Genomic DNA, 19,093 nt, shown 5'->3' on the forward strand with positions numbered 1-19,093 from the left:
TTTCAGCAGGGCTTCACTGTGGTGCAAACCGCTAATGCCACAGCTAATTTAGAACTCCATTAAAGTACGGTTGTTTTTGATCAAGGTCTTATGTGGGTGAAATTGATCCATACTGACCACATGTATCAACTCTACATTTTTCAATGTACCAATGGTGAGTGCTGTAGACCAGTGGTCCCCAACCACCGGGCCGCGGTCCGATTGGTACCGGGCCGCGCAAGAAATTTAAAAAAATAAAATAAAAAATAAAATAAAATAAATATTTTTTTATTTTTATTAAGTCAACATAAAAAACACAATATATACATCATATATCAATATAGATCAATACAGTCTGCAGGGATACAGTCCGTAAGCAAACACGATTGTATTTCTTTATTAAAAAAAAAAAAAAAAAAAAAATTAAACCCCCCAACCCACCCCTCCTCACCCCCGGTCCGTGGGACAAATTTTCAAGCGTTGACCGGTCCCCAGCTACAAAAAGGTTGGGGACCACTGCTGTAGACAGTTTAACACCATCAACACAACATTTAAACTATTACCTTTTTTCTCTTTTATTACATACAATTGTTTGATGAAAACAACGTCGACAGTACACAATAACTAAACGAAAGCAAAAACTAATATCGACTACTCTTTTAAATCCTTTGGTTATCTCTCTCAAAGTCCTCCTGTGTCCACAATTTGTAAACATTAACACAAATATTTACATACATTATATATACATATATATTAGGGCTGCAACAACTAATCGATTAAATCGATTAAAATCGATTATAAAAATAGTTGCCGATTAATTTAGTCACCGATTCGTTGGATCTATGCTATGCGCATGCGCAGAGGCAATTTTTATTTTAATTTACTTTTTTTTATTTAAATTTTTTTTTTTTTTTTTTTAATAAACCTTTATTTATAAATTGCAACATGTACAAACAGCTGAGAAACAATAATCAAAATAAGTATGGTGCCTGTATGCTGTTTTTTTATTAATCGATTCATCGAAGTAATAATCGACAGATTAATCGATTATCAAATTAATAGTTAGTTGCAGCTCTAATATATATATATATATATATATATATATAAACATAAGTATGTACTGTATATGTGTATATATATATATATATATATATATATATATATATATATATATATATATATATATATATATATATATGTGTATATATATATACACACACATATATATACACAAACACACACACTATATATATATATATATATATATATATATATATATATGTATATATATATACACACACATATATACACAAACACACACACTATATATATATATATATATATATATATATATATATATATATATATATATATATATATATATATATATATATATATATATATATATATATATATATATATATATATATATATATATATGTATGTATATATACACAAATACATATATATATATATACACTACCGTTCAAAAGTTTGGGGTCACATTGAAATGTCCTTATTTTTGAAGGAAAAGCACTGTACTTTTCAATGAAGATAACTTTAAACTAGTCTTAACTTTAAAGAAATACACTCTATACATTGCTAATGTGGTAAATGACTATTCTAGCTGCAAATGTCTGGTTTTTGGTGCAATATCTACATAGGTGTATAGAGGCCCATTTCCAGCAACTATCACTCCAGTGTTCTAATGGTACAATGTGTTTGCTCATTGGCTCAGAAGGCTAATTGATGATTAGAAAACCCTTGTGCAATCATGTTCACACATCTGAAAACAGTTTAGCTCGTTACAGAAGCTACAAAACTGACCTTCCTTTGAGCAGATTGAGTTTCTGGAGCATCACATTTGTGGGGTCAATTAAACGCTCAAAATGGCCAGAAAAAGAGAACTTTCATCTGAAACTCGACAGTCTATTCTTGTTCTTAGAAATGAAGGCTATTCCACAAAATTGTTTGGGTGACCCCAAACTTTTGAACGGTAGTGTAGATATTAATGTACTGTGTGTGTATATATATATATATATATATATATATATATATATATATATATATATATATATATATATATATATATATATATATATATATATATATATATATATATATATATATATATATATATATATATATATATATATATATATGTATATAAAATAGGGTACCAAAGACAGCAGAGATAATGTGATGATAACATCACATCATCATCCCTGGTCACCAGAGGGTAAAAAGTGAGTACATGTTTTGCACATGTATGGTAATTAAGAATGCATGACTCAGCCACCTCCTTAAACCTCTGTCAGTCAAAGGGGAGTCGTTTTACCTTATTTTGGTTTTATTATATCTTGTTCAGCTTTTTATGCTAGTGTTATTTTTTGCTGTATCACTAAAACGTAAAATGATCAGTATTGTGGATTGATATATTTGATGTATATAAAGTATTTTTTTTAAAAAGATGTATTTATTTGCCATTTAAGGCTGCTTCCGGTTTCTGTGCGGTTTCAAAATAAATACTGTATTCCTAAGTAACGGTTGTTTTGTATGCAATTTTCTATCAACGTGTTACTCGAATAAAGATCATAAAAATTGACTTTTTTGGCGAACTTTTTCCACCGAATAATTTGACGGAAGTGACGTACTATTGGCGCATGCGTGTAACTACCAAATATTTGGAATGAGTTTGGCGCCAACCTCAACTCGCGAGTGATGCAATGTTTTGGTTTGGAGATTGGTGAGTGACTCCATCTTTATTACACTCCTTGTAGCGACTTAGCACAACAGCTAGCGATAGCTCCTCGGCTAAAATCTCGCGTTTTAAACATTCATGTTTGGTCTTAAATTTTTGTCAGCCTTTCTCTCTTTTTTTGAAATGGTGCCCACATGCCTGCAAATGTTTAGCTAGTCCTTGGCTTGAAAATGTCTCTCCCCATAGCCCGTGTGTTGTATAGCAGCTTGAGAGTAGTTTCAACTAAATAGCCAGCAGCCTTCAGGCAATAAACCTAGCATTAATGAACAAAATAACAAAAACTGCTAATTAATGACATTATAAGCAAGACGTTAGGTTACTACATGCAGCAAAAATTAATCTGACTACTCTCAAAATTTAAAATGCTAAATATCTTTTAAAAAACGACACTAGTGCAAAGGGAAACAGTGTTTCAATGGTATTTGAACCGTAAATATATAAAGGAGCTAGGAATTTTTGAAGCTCAAAATGTGTCGCTTTTTAAAACTAAGAAAATAAGTGACCTACTTTTTGGAAAGTGACCTTCAAAACATAATAAATGCATGAATGAAAAGTCAGTAACTTAAAGAAATGCAATATTTTAAAACTTGATAGATTATTTTTAAATTATTTAATGAACCACCCTGGAATGCCCTCCCGGTAACCCTGTTACCGGGAGGGCATTCCAGAGTACTGGAGCCTGAACAGAAAACGCTCTATAGCCCGCAGACTTTTTTTGGGCTCTGGGAATCACTAATAAGCCGGAGTTCTTTGAACGCAGATTTCTGGCTGGGACATATGGTACAATACAATCAGCAAGATAGGATGGAGCTAGACCATTTTTTATTTTATACGTAAGTAGTAAAACCTTAAAGGCCTACTGAAAGCCACTACTACCGACCACGCAGTCTGATAGTTTATATATCAATGATGAAATCTTAACATTGAAACACATGCCAATACGGCCGGGTTAACTTATAAAGTGCAATTTTAAATTTCCCGCTAAACTTCCGGTTCGAAACGCCTCCTGAGGGTTGACGTATGCGCGTGACGTCAATCATTGAAACGGAAGTATTCGGACACCATTAAGTTAATACGAAATAGCTCTGTTTTCATCTCATTATTCCACAGTATTCTGGACATCTGTGTTGGTGAATCTGTTGCAATTTGTTCATTGCATTATGGAGAAAGAAGCTGAGCAAGCAAAGAAGAAAGTTGTCGGTGCGAAGCGGAGTATTTTGCGAGGAAAGTCAGCAACACAACACAGCCGGCGCTTCTTTGTTTACATTCCCGAAAGATGCAGTCTAGATGGAAGAACTCGGACAACAGAGACTCTTACCAGGAGGACTTTGATTTGGATACACAGTTGCGATAACGTGAGTACACAGCTGCGCTTCCAAACATTTGATCGCTTGCTATAACTAGCTCGAGCTAGTAGCTAGGAGCTAGGAGCTAGCATTAGGATTAATTTGTGGCATATTAAATATAAGCCTGGTTGTGTTGTGGCTAATAGAGTATATATATGTCTTGTGTTTATTTATTGTTGTAGTCATTCCCAGCTGAATATCAGGTCCCACCCGCGCGCTTCCAAACATTTGATTGCTTGCCCGTACGTGCGTGTCATGTACGTAACTTTGATTAAAGGCCTACTGAAAGCCACTACTACCGACCACGCAGTCTGATAGTTTATATATCAATGATGAAATCTTAACATTATAACACATGCCAATACGGCCGGGTTAACTTATAAAGTGACATTTTAAATTTGCCGCTAAACTTCCGGTTCGAAACGCCTCTGAGGATGACGTATGCGCGTGACGTAGACCGGCGAACACGGGTATGCCTTCCACATTGAAGCCAATACGAAAAAGCTCTGTTTTCATTTCATAATTCCACAGTATTCTGGACATCTGTGTTCGTGAATCTGTTTCAATCATGTTCATTGCATTATGGAGAAAGAAGCTGAGCAAGCAAAGAAGAAAGTTGTCGGTGCGAAGTGTCTATTTTGCGAGGGAAGTCAGCAACAACACGTACACAGCCGGCGCTTCTTTGTTTAAATTCCCGAAAGATGCAGTCAAGATGGAAGAACTCGGACAACAGAGACTCTTACCAGGAGGACTTTGATTTGGATACACAGTTGCGATAACGTGAGTACACAGCTGCGCTTCCAAACATTTGATCGCTTGCTATAACTAGCTCGAGCTAGTAGCTAGGAGCTAGCATTGGGATTAATTTGTGGCATATTAAATATAAGCCTGGTTGTGTTGTGGCTAATAGAGTATATATATGTCTTGTGTTTATTTATTGTTGTAGTCATTCCCAGCTGAATATCAGGTCCCACCCGCGCGCTTCCAAACATTTGATTGCTTGCCCGTACGTGCGTGTCATGTACGTAACTTTGATTAAATATATAAGCTTTATGAACCTTGGGTTAGGTGAACGGTTGTTTGGGCTGAGTGAGTGTGTGTGTTGTGCAGGTGTTTGAATTGTATTGGCGGGTTATATATACAGGATCCCGTCCATATTACCCGCTCGAGCTATAACTAGCCCGAGCTAGTAGCTAGTAGCTAGTAGCTAGGAGCTAGCATAACAAACACCTAGGTGTTTTTATGCGGGATTAATTTGTGGCATATTAAATATAAGCCTGGTTGTGTTGTGGCTAATAGAGTATATATATGTCTTGTGTTTATTTACTGTTGTAGTCATTCCCAGCTGAATATCAGGTCACCCCCGGCTCTCACAGCATCTTCCACTCCCCACTAGTCCTTCACTTGCACTTTCCTCATTTAAAAATATTTCATCCTCGCTCAAATTAATGGGGAAATCGTCGCTTTCTCGGTCCGAATCTCTCTCACTTCATGCGGCCATCATTGTAAACAATAGGGAACTTTGCGTATATGTTCAACTGACTACGTCACGCTACTTCCGGTAGGTGCAAGCCTTTTTTTATCAGATACCAAAAGTTGCGATCTTTATCGTCGTTGTTCTATACTAAATCCTTTCAGCAAAAATATGGCAATATCGCGAAATGATCAAGTATGACACATAGAATAGATCTGCTATCCCCGTTTAAATAAAAAAATTTCATTTCAGTAGGCCTTTAAAGTCCAAGCCTAAGAAATGCATGCATTGCTACTCGACATGGCGGTTTTGTTTGTATGTTTTTTGTGCCCTTTATGTGGTCGGATTAAATAAGATCTACTTGTTCCTACTCCTTTTCAGGCATGTTTGCATGGTATAAACATGTGATGTGAGCCTTTTTGTGCATGTTTGAAATGAACCATGACCACATGTAGTATATCAAGTTCACGTTGAAGTACTCTTAGAAGTAAGTAGGGATGATGTTCGAAACCGGTTCTCCCGGTTGTTCCATAAGAAAAGAACCGTTCGATAAGAAAAGAACCAATTCCATGTACTCAAATCCCTTTTTGAGAACCGGTTCCCGTTATCGAGGCCACTATAGTAAAGAAAAAGAGTTGGTTCTTTATTCGAATCCCTGGGAACAAATCCCGTCCCACAAGAAATGCCTTGTGGGACATCACAGGAAATGACGTAGCTCAGTCATTAGACTGAGCTACGTCATTTGCTGTGATGTCACACAAGCAGCAAAAATAATGGACCGGAAAAAACGCCTCAAGGCATGGCTATTCACCTATAGTGATCACAGAGACAGGTTGTTTTTGTGTTACTGTATATATTTGTTTTTCTGAAAAATCCCACTTAATATACTTTGAGTAACAACAGTCGATATTTATTTATTTTATTTTTTTAGGGGGGGCGGGTGGGGGGGTGTAACAGTCAATATTTATTTATTTATTTTATTTTATTTTTTTCTTATAAAGTAAAACTGAGTTTTTGTTAAACCAAATATTGTGTTTTTTTCCATATACAACAACCTATCTGGATTCGATAAGAGAATCGATAAGGAATCGGTTCGATAAGAGGATTCGATAATGGGCTCAAACTCGATAATTTCTTATCAAACATCATCCCTAAAAGTAAGGGTCTCCCTATGCATAAGAGTATAGAGATGGGAGTGTTTTTTAATTACTACTATTATTTCATTATTATTTCTGTTAATGTACAACATTCATTGCAATTATTTCTGTAAAAAAAGCAACGTTAAAGGACAACAGATTGAATAACTAAAGTAGTGAAAAATCCCGATACAACTTTACTTTTATACATATAATGGTGACTTGCGTATTGGCCGATGCCAATAACGATCCGATAACAGCAGGAATCATGTATACTTTATTATTTTGTAGTGTAGAATATTCAAAAACAGTTGATCAAGTGAAATTAGTCATAGAGAAAAAAAGTAGGCATGAAAAACACTAACCTATTTATCATTAACTGTCTGGAATAAACGTATGCTGTTTTTAAATGGAAGTGGCGTGGTAATTGCCACAATAAATAATTCCGTTCAACTCATGCCGCGCTAAATTGAATGATGCGGACACGTTTGTTACTGGATATGTTCTGCCTAGGAGACTTTGTAGGTGTAAGCAATATGCAACTGTAATTACTTGATACTTGTTTACATTGACAAATGTGCTGTTTCACACTGTAATACTGTTCAATTAAGGACACCTACGTATGTGTAGCTCGTGTGCTATTAGAGCCTTTCGTACTGGCCGATACTGGTATTAACCTGATACGATATCAGCGCAAATAGTACAACATTTTAATATTTTGTAGAGTGTAATGCTACAAAATGTTTCGTCAAGTGAAATTAGTCAAACATTCAGTCAAAAAACAGTAACCTATTTTTTTATTAACCGTCTGGAATGGACTTACGCTGTCTTTAAGTTGAAGTGGAGTGGTCGTTTATTTTTTCCGACACCTAGTGGCCACAATAATTTATTTAATGAAGCTAATGACGCAGTAAGTTGAATGATGCAGACACATTTGTTACTGGATACTTTCCAATACAAATAACCCTCTAATACTTGTAAATAATATGCAACTATAATTATTTGATACTTGTTTGTATTGACACATGTGCTGTTTTACACTGCAGGCTTGTACAAACAAGGACTCTTACTAGGTGTATCTATCTTGTGTGCTATAGTGTGCTTAGCTGTCGTGTAGCTGCAAGCTCCTAGCCCATATAAGAGAAGGGCAACCTTGTGTACTTACTGGAGGACATTCTGATGTTAACGGGCACAAGTAAACACTGCTTGTATCGGCCATTTTAGATGCAAGCAGAGATAATCTGATACTTGTTTTTTGCCGATATTGGGCCGATATCAGTATCAGATAAAGATTCAAGATGCTTTATTATTGTCCATTCTTTAACATGTACAAGACACATAAGAACTGAAATGTCATTTTGGGCACAGTCCCACTAAGAGCAGACATACGTTACAGGGAGACAAGACGGGACCGCCAACGGATCAGCCACTTATGGCGCTCCTTAAAAAAGGTGGGAAAAAGGTGATATTGGGAAAGGGGGGAAGAGTAAAAAATATCAGTCTAAGGCTGGACTCTCGGGAGGGGGTTCAGACTGAGTCCAAGGGAAAAAAACTCATTTAGCATAGCACACATAAACATGTTACATATAATCACAACAACTCGCAACAGAGAGGGGGGGGGGGGTTTGGGGCCATGGAGGCCGGCCTGCCGCCAGAAAGCGCTACTAGCCGTCCATAACCTCGAAGAGGAAATAAGCAGTGGTGGTGAGGGGCGTTGGATGGGGATGGGGAGTGTGTTTGTATATATACCCATTGTCTTTGGGTGAAGTGTAAATGTTCATAAGCCCAGAGTCGTTCTGCATGCAATGCAAGCAAAGTTCCATTCCCAGGTGTCGTTGAGGAGGGGAGGAGGGAGGGAGGTCAAAAAGCGTCCATCTTTGAAGTTCCTCAGGGGATGATTACAAAACAGCCTGTTCTTGTCTCAAGGCCATTCGGGGGAGTCAAATCGTAGATAAGGATTTTAGTTTTTTCTCAAACAGGCATTAACAATGACTTGTCTGTTCTATTCGTCCATGCTGGCTCTCATATCCAAACATTCCTTTATAGCAAGCTTTTCCATGATGTGATCCATCTTGCGATTCAGTTCAGAAATCGCCAGAGACTGTGTTCCTACAGCCCGGCCCAATCCGTCCATTGCGACGAACAGCCTTTGGGCTCCTTGAGTGGCTGCCATCGAATTTTACGATACACCAGAGCAATGCCCAGCCCAATCAGCAGGTGCCCCACGATCGTGGTTCCAAATAGGTAGACGCCTTCCACGTCCTCGATGGAAAGGACTGAGAGGCACATGATTCTCCATTTGTCCCAGGAACCTCTCACGTACCCCGCAGCAATGGTTCCATCGGGGCAGCCAGGCTCCCCAGAACCTCTTTTCCTCGTCGAAAAGATTGTGTCAATAGAGTCGAGAGTCCAGCTAATCAATTCCATGTCTGATGATTAGATTTGGAGGACAGCGCAAAGAAAGAGGCTTCCAAAAAAAAAGTTTAGACAAGACAAGACAAAAAAGAGAGCGCAAGCCAGGAAAAGACGGGAGGAGAAAAAAATGCGACCGCCCCTCACCAGAGGCAAGACAGAAAAAGAGACACTGTAATGAAAAGACTGTCATGATAAAAACAGCCGTAACAATCCGATATCAGATCGGGACCCCCCTTGTACTTTTTGTTTGTTTTGTTAGTTAAGTGATTTAGAATCTATTTTTAAACCCGGTTTCTGTATCGTGCTTGTGCTACTTGAGGACAAAATGATACCCTAACTCTTTTGCTGATATCGGACCGATATCGGGACACTCTTAGTGTCACAAACAGATCGCCCTCGTGCCTACCCAAAAAGAGCATCAAAAAGCTGGATCCAGTACATCCAAAACAGCGCAGCGAGGATCCTGACTAGAGTGCGCAAGCGTGATCATATCACACCCATCCTCAAATCACTCCACTGGCTCTCTATTGCATCCCGGACCCAATTCAAGATGAACCTGCTAACACACTAATGCATCTACGGCAACGCCCCGTCCTACCTCAAGGACCTGGTTTCCCCGCAACCTCCTACCCGCAACCTCCGCTCCTCAAACACATCAGGACAAACTTACAATCAAAGGGCCGCCGAGCTTTCTGCTCGACCGCACCCGAACTCTGGAACGCTCTCCCCGACCATCTTAGAGCACCACAGTCGGTCGACCGTTTTAAGAAGGGACTAAAAAGCCACCTTTTTTTAGCACAGCTTTTATCTAATTTCTCTGCCTTCTTGTTTTTAAATACACTGCTTGCCTATCTGTTTTATCCAGTGCTTTCATGCATTTTATTTCTATTTTTTATCTATGTTTCTGTTTTATCGAGTGTTTATCTAGTGCAGGGGTGTCCAAACTTTTTCCACTGAGGGCCACACACTGAAAAATCAAAGCAAGCGGGGGCCATTTTGATATTTTTTACATTTAGGCCTCCACTCAGGCTTGATCCCGGGGACCCCAAAGGGTTTTGGTCAAAAAAATATAAAAAATGTGTCATTATTCAGTATTATTATTTTTATTATTATTCAAGTTTTAAATCTCTAGATCAACACTAGGTATATATATCTGTCAATATAACGTTTTTAAAGATTTAAGTTGTATGCTCTTTTTTTGTCAAAGAAAACCCTGTTTTTTTATGGAAAAAACACAAAATATGCAATATTTTCACCCAATAAAACTTTTAAGTGGAATATTTGAGATGATATAATAATGGGAGCCTTAAAAAGGTCAATAACTCAAAACAACATTGATTTTAATTCGAGCAATGACACTGAATGCAATGAAACAAATCACACTAAAATTATTGGGATCCAAAAGGGTTCTATCAATCAATCAATCAATCAATGTTTATTTATATAGCCCTAAATCACTCATTAAAGTGTTAAAAAATAAATTATAATTTTTTTTTACTGTTTACTTTTAACACAATAATCTCGAGATCAACTTCAGATCTATCCGTCAATTCTAAGTTTTATTGTTGTTTATGTTTTTTGTTTGTTCGTTTTAGGCCCTTCTTTAAAAAAAAAAATACAGCTCAGTTTTTTATATGGCAAACACAAAATATGCAACATTTTCCCCAAAAAATATCTCAAAGTGGAATATTTAATGTGACGTAAATGGAGCCTTGAATAGGTCAATAATTCATAATGAAACTGATTTTGATTCATATTATTTTTTAAAGAAAGAAAGCCTGCAAGGCAGCTTTGTGTTATTAGAGTAAACATTGCAACATTTTCTTGTTACATTTCACCTTTATGCTCTTTTATACCACTTTTTATGTTTTTTTTATTTTTTTCAATGGTATTTTTAAAATGTGCCGTGGGGCCGTTAAAAAATGGCCCCCGTGGCCGCACTTTGGACACCCCTGATCTAGTGTTTTTCATGTTTTCATTTCTATTTAAATTTTTTATTATACATTCTAACCCTCTATTTTTTATTTTTTTATACTTTGTAGCACTTTGAGATTTTAACAAATGTAAAGTGCGTTACAAACAAACTTGCCAACCTTGAGACCTCCGAATTCGGGAGATGGGGTGGGAGGTTTGGGGGGGGTTGAGGTGGGCGGTGTTCGGGGGGGGGGCGGGGTTTGGTGGTAGAGGGGGTGTATATTGTAGCGTCCCGGAAGAGTTAGTGCTGCAAGGGGTTCTGGGTATTTGTTCTGTTGTGTTTATGTTGTGTTACGGTGCGGATGTTCTCCCGAAATGTGTTTGTCATTCTTGTTTGGTGTGGGTTCACAGTGTGGCGCATATTTGTAACAGTGGTAAAGTTATTTATACGGCCACCCTCAGTGTGACCTGTATGGCTGTTGACCAAGTATGCATTGCATTCACTTGTGTGTGTGTAAAAGCCGCATATATTATGTGACTGGGCCGGCACGCTGTTTGTATGGAGGAAAAGCGGACGTGACGACAGGTTGTAGAGGACGCTAGAGGCAGTGCCTTTAAAGGCCTACTGAAATGAGATTTTCTTATTTAAACGGGGATAGCAGATCCATTCTATGTGTCATACTTGATCATTTCGCGATATTGCCATATTTTTGCTGAAAGGATTTAGTAGAGAACATCGACGATAAAGTTCGCAACTTTTGGTCGCTGATAAAAAAGCCTCGCCTGTACCGGAAGTAGCGTGACGTCACAGGTTGTGGAGCTCCTCACATCTGCACATTGTTTACAATCATGGCCACCAGCAGCGAGAGCGATTCGGACCGAGAAAGCGACGATTACCCCATTAATTTGAGCGAGGATGAAAGATTTGTGGATGAGGAAAGTGAGAGTGAAGTACTAGAGGGCAGTGGAAGCGATTCAGATAGGGAAGATGCTGTGAGAGGCGGGTGGGACCTGATATTCAGCTGGCAATGACTAAAACAGTAAATAAACACAAGACATATATATACTCTATTAGCCACAACACAACCAGGCTCATATTTAATATGCCACAAATTAATCCCGCATAACAAACACCTCCCCCCTCCCGTCCATATAATCCGCCAATACAAATCAAACACCCGCACAACACACTCAATCCCACAGCCCAAAATACCGTTCACCTCCGCAAATTTCATACAGCACATATATTTCCCCAAAGTTACGTACGTGACATGCACATAGCGGCACGCACGTACGGGCAAGCGATCAAATGTTTGGAAGCCGCAGCTGCGTACTCACGGTACCTCGTATCCAACTCAAAGTCCTCCTGTTAAGAGTCTCTGTTGTCCCATCTCCACAAGCATGCGTATCCAACTCAAAGTCCTCCTGGTAAGAGTCTCTGTTGTCCCAGGCCAATGGTAAAGCTTGACTGTCATCGTTCGGGAATGTAAACAATGAAACACCGGCTACGTGTTTGTGTTGCTGCAGCCGGCTGCTAATACACCGCTTCCCACCTACAGCTTTCTTCTTTGCTATCTCCATTGTTCATTAAACAAATTGCAAAAGATTCACCAACAAAGATGTCCAGAATACTGTGGAATTTTGTGATGAAAACAGACGACTTAATAGCTGGCCACAATGGTCTCCCAAAATGTCCGCTACAATCCGTGACGTCACGCGCAAACGTCATCATACCGAGACGTTTTCAGCAGGATATTTTGCGGGAAATTTGAAATTGCACTTTACTAATCTAACCCGGCCGTATTGGCATGTGTTGCAATATTAACATTTCATCATTGATATATAAACTATCAGACTGCGTGGTCGGTAGTAGTGGCTTTCAGTAGGCCTTTAAGGCACGCCCCCAATATTGTTGTCCGGGTGGAAATCGGGAGAAATTCGGGAGAATGGTTGCCCCGGGAGATTTTCGGGAGGGGCACTGAAATTCGGGAGTCTCCCGGGAAAATCGGGAGGGTTGGCAAGTATGGTTACAAATGTAATTCATTATTATTTATTATATTACCTTTGCGTGTCTCTGCAGTTGCTGTACAATCTTGGAGGCGGCGTGCGACTGCAGGGTCTCGAACTCCTGGGCGACGAGGGCGAGCGCCAGCACGGACGACTGCGGAGGACAAAGACCACGTCACTGCCTGTCGGCTGTCAAACGGCCCCCCCCAGGACTTACTTTGGCTTTGGAGAAAACCAGCCGACATAGGCAGGATTTGAGCTGAGCTTCCAGCCTCCCGACGCCGGGGATCTCCACCCTTGAAACGTCAAGAAGAATGTGACGCGCTCGCACAAGGAAGAAGGCACACGGGTGGGGTGGAGCGAGCGTTTACCCCTCGGCGCACACGCAGGTCAAGGCCGAGTGGTAGAGGTGCAGAAAGGTCAGAGCCGTCACCGCAGCCCTGGGCTCCGGGCCCAGTTTCTCCGAAATGACCTTCTCCATGCGGCGCAGGTCCGACTCTGTGAACTTGCTCTGGTTGATGCGAATGAGCTGGCGGCCAGGTGCCACATTGCTGTCCTCCTCCGTCACGCCGGCCGCCAAGTGGAGGCAGCAGACGGCGATGCACGGCACGTGTTTGGGCTGAGCCTGTCGGCGAGACACGTGAGGAGTCGTCTCGTGATCGAAGGCTTAACCAGGTCAGTGCGACTGACACACTTTTTAACACTGGTCCTGCCAGTGGTGAGGTTTCTCTCATAAAAAAGTGTCCGCATTGCATTTAAAAGTGTGTTTACTTTTGTGCGTCTGTAGCTTTAATGCTAATGAGCTCTGTTGCTGTTGTGTACTTGATACACTTTTTACTGTAACTCTGCGCTTCTTTAATGTAAAACAACATAACATTAAAGGCCTACTGAAATGAATTTTTTTTATTTAAACGGGGATAGCAGATCTATTCTATGTGTCATACTTGATCATTTCGCGATATTGCCATATTTTTGCTGAAAGGATTTAGTATAGAACAACGACGATAAAGATTGCAACTTTGGTATCTGATAAAAAAAAGGCTTGCCCCTACCGGAAGTAGCGTGACGTGGTCAGTTGAACATATACGCAAAGTTCCCTATTGTTTACAATGATGGCCGCATGAAGTGAGAGAGATTCGGACCGAGAAAGCGACAATTTCCCCATTAATTTGAGCGAGGATGAAAGATTTGTGGATGAGTAAAGTGCAAGTGAAGGACTAGTGGGGAGTTGAAGCTATTCAGATAGGGAAGATGCTGTGAGAGCCGGGGGTGACCTGATATTCAGCTGGGAATGACTACAACAGTAAATAAACACAAGACATATATATACTCTATTAGCCACAACACAACCAGGCTTATATTTAATATGCCACAAATTAATCCTGCATAAAAACACCTACGTGTTTGTTATGCTAGCTCCTATGCTAGCTCCTAGCTCCATAGAACACGCCAATACAATTCAAACACCTGATCAACACACACAATCACTCAGCCCAAAAGACCGTTCACCTAACCCAAGGTTCATAAAGCTTATATATTTTAAAAAAGTTACGTACATACGCAAAAAAAAGTTGCGCACATACGGTCAAGCGATCAAATGTTTACAAGCCAAAGCTGCATACTCACAGTAGCACGTCTGCGTCTTTGTCATCCAAATCAAAGTAATCCTGGTAAGAGTCTGTGTTGTCCCAGTTCTCTACAGGCGTCTGTGTATCCAAATCAAAAGTCCTCCTGGTTAGAGTCTCTGTTATCCGAGTTCCTCCATCTTGACTGCATCTTTCGGGAATGTAAACAAAGAAGCGCCGGCTGTGTACTGTTGTTGCTGACTACGTTCGAAAAATACGTCCATTTCGCACCGACAACTTTCTTCTTTGCTTGCTCAGCTTCTTTCTCCATAATGCAATGAACATGATTGCAACAGATTCACGAACACAGATGTCCAGAATACTGTGGAATTATGAAATGAAAACAGAGCTTTTTCGTATTGGCTTCAATGTGGAAGGCATACCCGTGTTCCCCGGGCTACGTCACGCGCATACGTCATCCTCAGAGGCGTTTCGAACCGAAAGTTTAGCGGCAAATTTAAAATGTCACTTTATAAGTTAACCCGGCCGTATTGGCATGTGTTATAATGTTAAGATTTCATCATTGATATATAAACTATCAGACTGCGTGGTCGGTAGTAGTGGGTTTCAGTAGGCCTTTAAAGAGAGACAGGAGAACAATGTTATGGCCTATTTATTAGGGCTGTCAATCTTTGCACACCACACGATTCGATTCGATTCTTTGGGGTAACGATTCGATACTGTGGAGAATGCATATATTTTTAAGAGTTCTTTCTTTATCCATAGTCATGTTTAAAGCAGCTAATATTTTCCCATGTGTACACTTTGGGTTTTTACCTTATGTCTGTTGGTAAACTCTGTGTTTCACCTTGAAGGCGCTGTGCTGTCCACATAGGGAATAACATACTCCCTTTTTGTGGAGGAGGCCTTATCAGTTTAGAACACAAAGGCTGTATTTCTTTCTGGGCGGGAGGGGCTGTTTTCGTACTAAATAAGCTGACTCTTACCGTTTGATTTTTAGACCGCTTCTTAATGCTGCTAGTATAGCATTGTAGGGGCTGGTCTCCTAAAGCTTTAGTAAAACTTGATAATATTGCTATTCTGTCTTGGTGGTCCTTCTTACTCAACATATATGTCATCCGAAAGAACTTGGGAGTGGCCAGTGTGTTTTATTCCCTGAGATGAAGACTGGTCGGACGCAACAATATAAAATCAATACTTTGTAATAACATTGGGTGCCAGTTCTATAATTACCGCATTTTTCGGACTGTAAGGCGCACTTAGAATCTTTTCATTTTCTCAAATCTCGACAGTGCGCCTTATGTACGGAATAATTTTGGTTGTGCTTACCGACCTCGAAGCCATTTTATTTGGTACATGGTGAAATGATAAGTGTGACCAGTAGATGGCAGTCACACATAAGAGATACGTGTAGATTGCAATATGACTCAAGTAAACGACCGACATGGGCCAATAAAATAGTGAGCATACTAGACAACTTGTGTTTTAGTAGTAAGTAAACAAACAAAGACTCCTAATTAGTCTGCTGACGTATGCAGTAACACATTGTGTCATTTATCATTCTATTATTTTGTCAACATTATGAGGGACAAGCTGTAAAAATGTATTATTAATCTACTTGTTCATTTACTGTTATTATCTGCTTATTTTCCGTTTCAACATGTTCTATCTACACTTGTTAAAATGTAATAATCACTTATTCTTCTGTTGTTTGGATACTTTACATTAGTTTTGGATGATACTACAAATTTAGGTATCGATCCGATACCAAGTAGTTACAGGATCATACATTGGTCGTAATTTAAGTTCTCATGTGTCCAGGGACGTATATCCTGAGATTATAAATATAATTTTTTTTTTTTTTAAAAAGAAAAAAGATTTTGTGACGATAGAAAATATTGATGTAATCATAGTAGTATCGACTAGATACGCTCCTGTACTTGGTATCATTACAGTGGATGTCAGGTGTAGATCCACCCATGGCCTTTGTTTACATTGTGACGCCAGTGAGCTACGGTGTGTAGTGAAGCATGTTTAGCTATTCCTCGTCCTGCAGGGATGATACTTGTAAGAAACTTACTTTAATTGTCGCCATGGTGACAAGGATTAGTGATTTAGAAGTAGCTAAAACACTGCCTATTGCGAATGGACATTAGCCGCTAACTAGCTAGCCATGTTTTAAAGCACCTCTTCCTGAGGGCGTTTCAGTGTTGTAACTTCACCTTTATCGTTAGTTTTTAAGCCAAAATGCGTCCATTCTCCCTTTTCTGTCTACACCAGCGGTCCCCAAACTTTTTGACTCATGGGCCGCATTGGGTTAAAAAAATTTGGCCGGGGGCCGGGCTGTGTGTATATATATATATATATATATATATACATTGTCTTTTTAATCCGTTTTGACATTTAACGTTGTCACGTTATCGATGGGAAAATTCATTTTTAGACAATATGATTTGCCTGAGCGGCTAGGAGACACCGAGAGTAACAAGCGGTAGAAAATGGATTAGAAAGGAAAGATTTAAAAAATTATAATAATAAAATAAAAAATATAAACATTTTTAACTTGGGACTTCCCGTGGGCCGGACTTTGGATGCTGGGGGGCCGGATCCGGCCCGCGGGCCGTAGTTTGGGGACCCCTGGTCTACACACTGTGTCTGCTTGTAAGTACTCTGTGATTGTGCGCTGCCGGACATACTCCTCTGCTCGTAAAACCAGCAACGTCACGACATAATGACGCACCGTCGTGCCCGGGAACCGGTCCTTTTCAAACAAGAGTATAGTACCGTTTTTGATTCATTAGTACCGCGATACTATACCAGTACCGGTATACCGTACAACCCTAGTCCTCACTCATTTTTGTACCGCGCTGGTACAGTCAAAATAAATGTCCTGATTAATCTAAGTGTGTTCATGATTAGCGCAAACATTTTGACAGCCCAAGTAAATAGGTTGAACATGAACATGTGTTAAAATGGCAACAGTTTGACCCTGGAACAGATTATTTCAATTTGTATTATTTCCTATAGGGGAAAATTGAGGAACAAAGGCGTGTTTAGTGTGCATTAAACGTTGTGATGGTCTTACCTTCACATTTGTGAGAAATCTGTCCAGCAGATTGACAGCCTGTGCAAAAGTTTGGGTGCTGTAGCCAAAAAAGCTGGTCAAACCCCACAGCTCCTCCACTCGGGCGTCTCTGCATTTGGCCGACACGCCGTTCTGCGTATGTTTCAGTGGAGACATGAGACAAAATATTGGGGAGCAAAAAGTAGGTCAGTGGGTTACCTCAGTGGACTCCATCATCTTCAGACCAGACTTCCTGGGAAGAAAGTTGTCCTCCACGGAGCAACAAGACTTCAGCTCCCTCACAAGTGACTTGTCCAATCTTCCATGGTTCCTCATCCTGGAGAAGAACATATTTAACATGACAGTCTTTAGGGTTCCTGCACTGGGGTGGAAGAAAAACACTTAAGTGTCCCTAAGAGGTGGAGCAGAGCTTCTCTAAGCCACACCTGCTGGGTGTCAGGTATCACTAAACACCCCCTCAACGCCACCAAAACATATCTTATATTATAAAATATATCCATGCTCATGCAAACCACTGGGAATGAACAATAACACATATTCAGTTACTAATGGTAAATAAAGTAATGACTTTGCTCATTTTGAGCTAACAAGCTAATGTCATCGACAACGAAGAAAGTTACCTGAGTCCAGGCAAGTCACATCCAACAGTGAGCACGCAGGAACATTAATGCAAACTATGCGTTCTTAAAAAAAATAAAAAAATAAAGTTAAATAACAATCAACAACATGTCAACTATACTTCTCCGATGCCAGAGAGGAGAAAAACAACCGCTGACTCGCAAGTCGACTACATTACCCAGCATGCACTACGGCACGAAAACAGGAAGTCCTTTTTTTTTTTAAATTGACATCCAGCATCAGACATTCCTATGCCTTACATCATATTCACATAAATCATATATCTATTGTCTGCCCTAAATGTCAAAATATTTTTGTTTATATCCCACCCATACCACCCACCCCCCCCCCAAAAAAAGAAAGAAACAACAAAAACAACAACAAAGTAATATCTACAAATACATCGATTAAATAAACAGAAAAAAAAGAAAAAAAGAAATAATAATACATTAATAATAATAATAATCAGAAATAAAATACAATTTAAACAGATACATACATATGTGTATGTTTGTGTGTGTGTGTGTATATAATATATATATATATATATATATATATATATATATATATATACACACACACACATACACATATATAAATATATATATATATATACATAAATATACATACATACATATGCACAAATAGGGAGTAATCCCTTTTTTCCCCTCTTTTTGCAGTACAATCACTAATTCGAAAAATTAAAGGCCTACTGAAATGATTTTTTTTTAATTTAAACGGGGATAGCAGATCCATTCTATGTGTCATACTT

The 19,093-nt window shown here is 39.2% G+C and overlaps 2 protein-coding genes across 3 annotated transcripts in view; one reads left to right on the forward strand and one right to left on the reverse strand.

Annotated features, from left to right (window-relative positions):
• LOC133632574 (cyclin-G2-like) overlaps positions 1–18,666 on the reverse strand; it is a 19,051-nt gene extending 385 nt beyond the window's left edge. The window contains exons 1-6 of one of the 2 annotated variants that reach the window (XM_062025058.1): positions 18,324–18,666; positions 17,902–18,019; positions 17,704–17,835; positions 13,404–13,657; positions 13,250–13,328; positions 13,088–13,186 (exon numbers count right to left, since the gene is read on the reverse strand). In XM_062025058.1, coding sequence (XP_061881042.1) covers positions 13,088–13,186; positions 13,250–13,328; positions 13,404–13,657; positions 17,704–17,835; positions 17,902–18,018 — 681 coding nt within the window. In that variant the 5' untranslated portion in view covers position 18,019; positions 18,324–18,666. Of the gene's footprint in view, positions 1–13,087; positions 13,187–13,249; positions 13,329–13,403; positions 13,658–17,703; positions 17,836–17,901; positions 18,140–18,323 lie in introns of those variants that run through there. The other variant, XM_062025057.1, reaches the window with a different exon arrangement.
• The window catches only part of LOC133632573 (coiled-coil domain-containing protein 158-like), a 41,964-nt gene continuing 36,207 nt past the window's right edge, over positions 13,337–19,093 (forward strand). The window contains exon 1 of the mRNA XM_062025056.1: positions 13,337–13,707. The gene's annotated coding sequence lies outside the window, so the exon portion shown is untranslated. The remainder of the gene's footprint in view (positions 13,708–19,093) is intronic.

Source organism: Entelurus aequoreus, linkage group LG17 (genome assembly GCF_033978785.1).
Source record: "Entelurus aequoreus isolate RoL-2023_Sb linkage group LG17, RoL_Eaeq_v1.1, whole genome shotgun sequence".
NCBI classification, from domain to species: Eukaryota; Metazoa; Chordata; class Actinopteri; order Syngnathiformes; family Syngnathidae; genus Entelurus; species Entelurus aequoreus.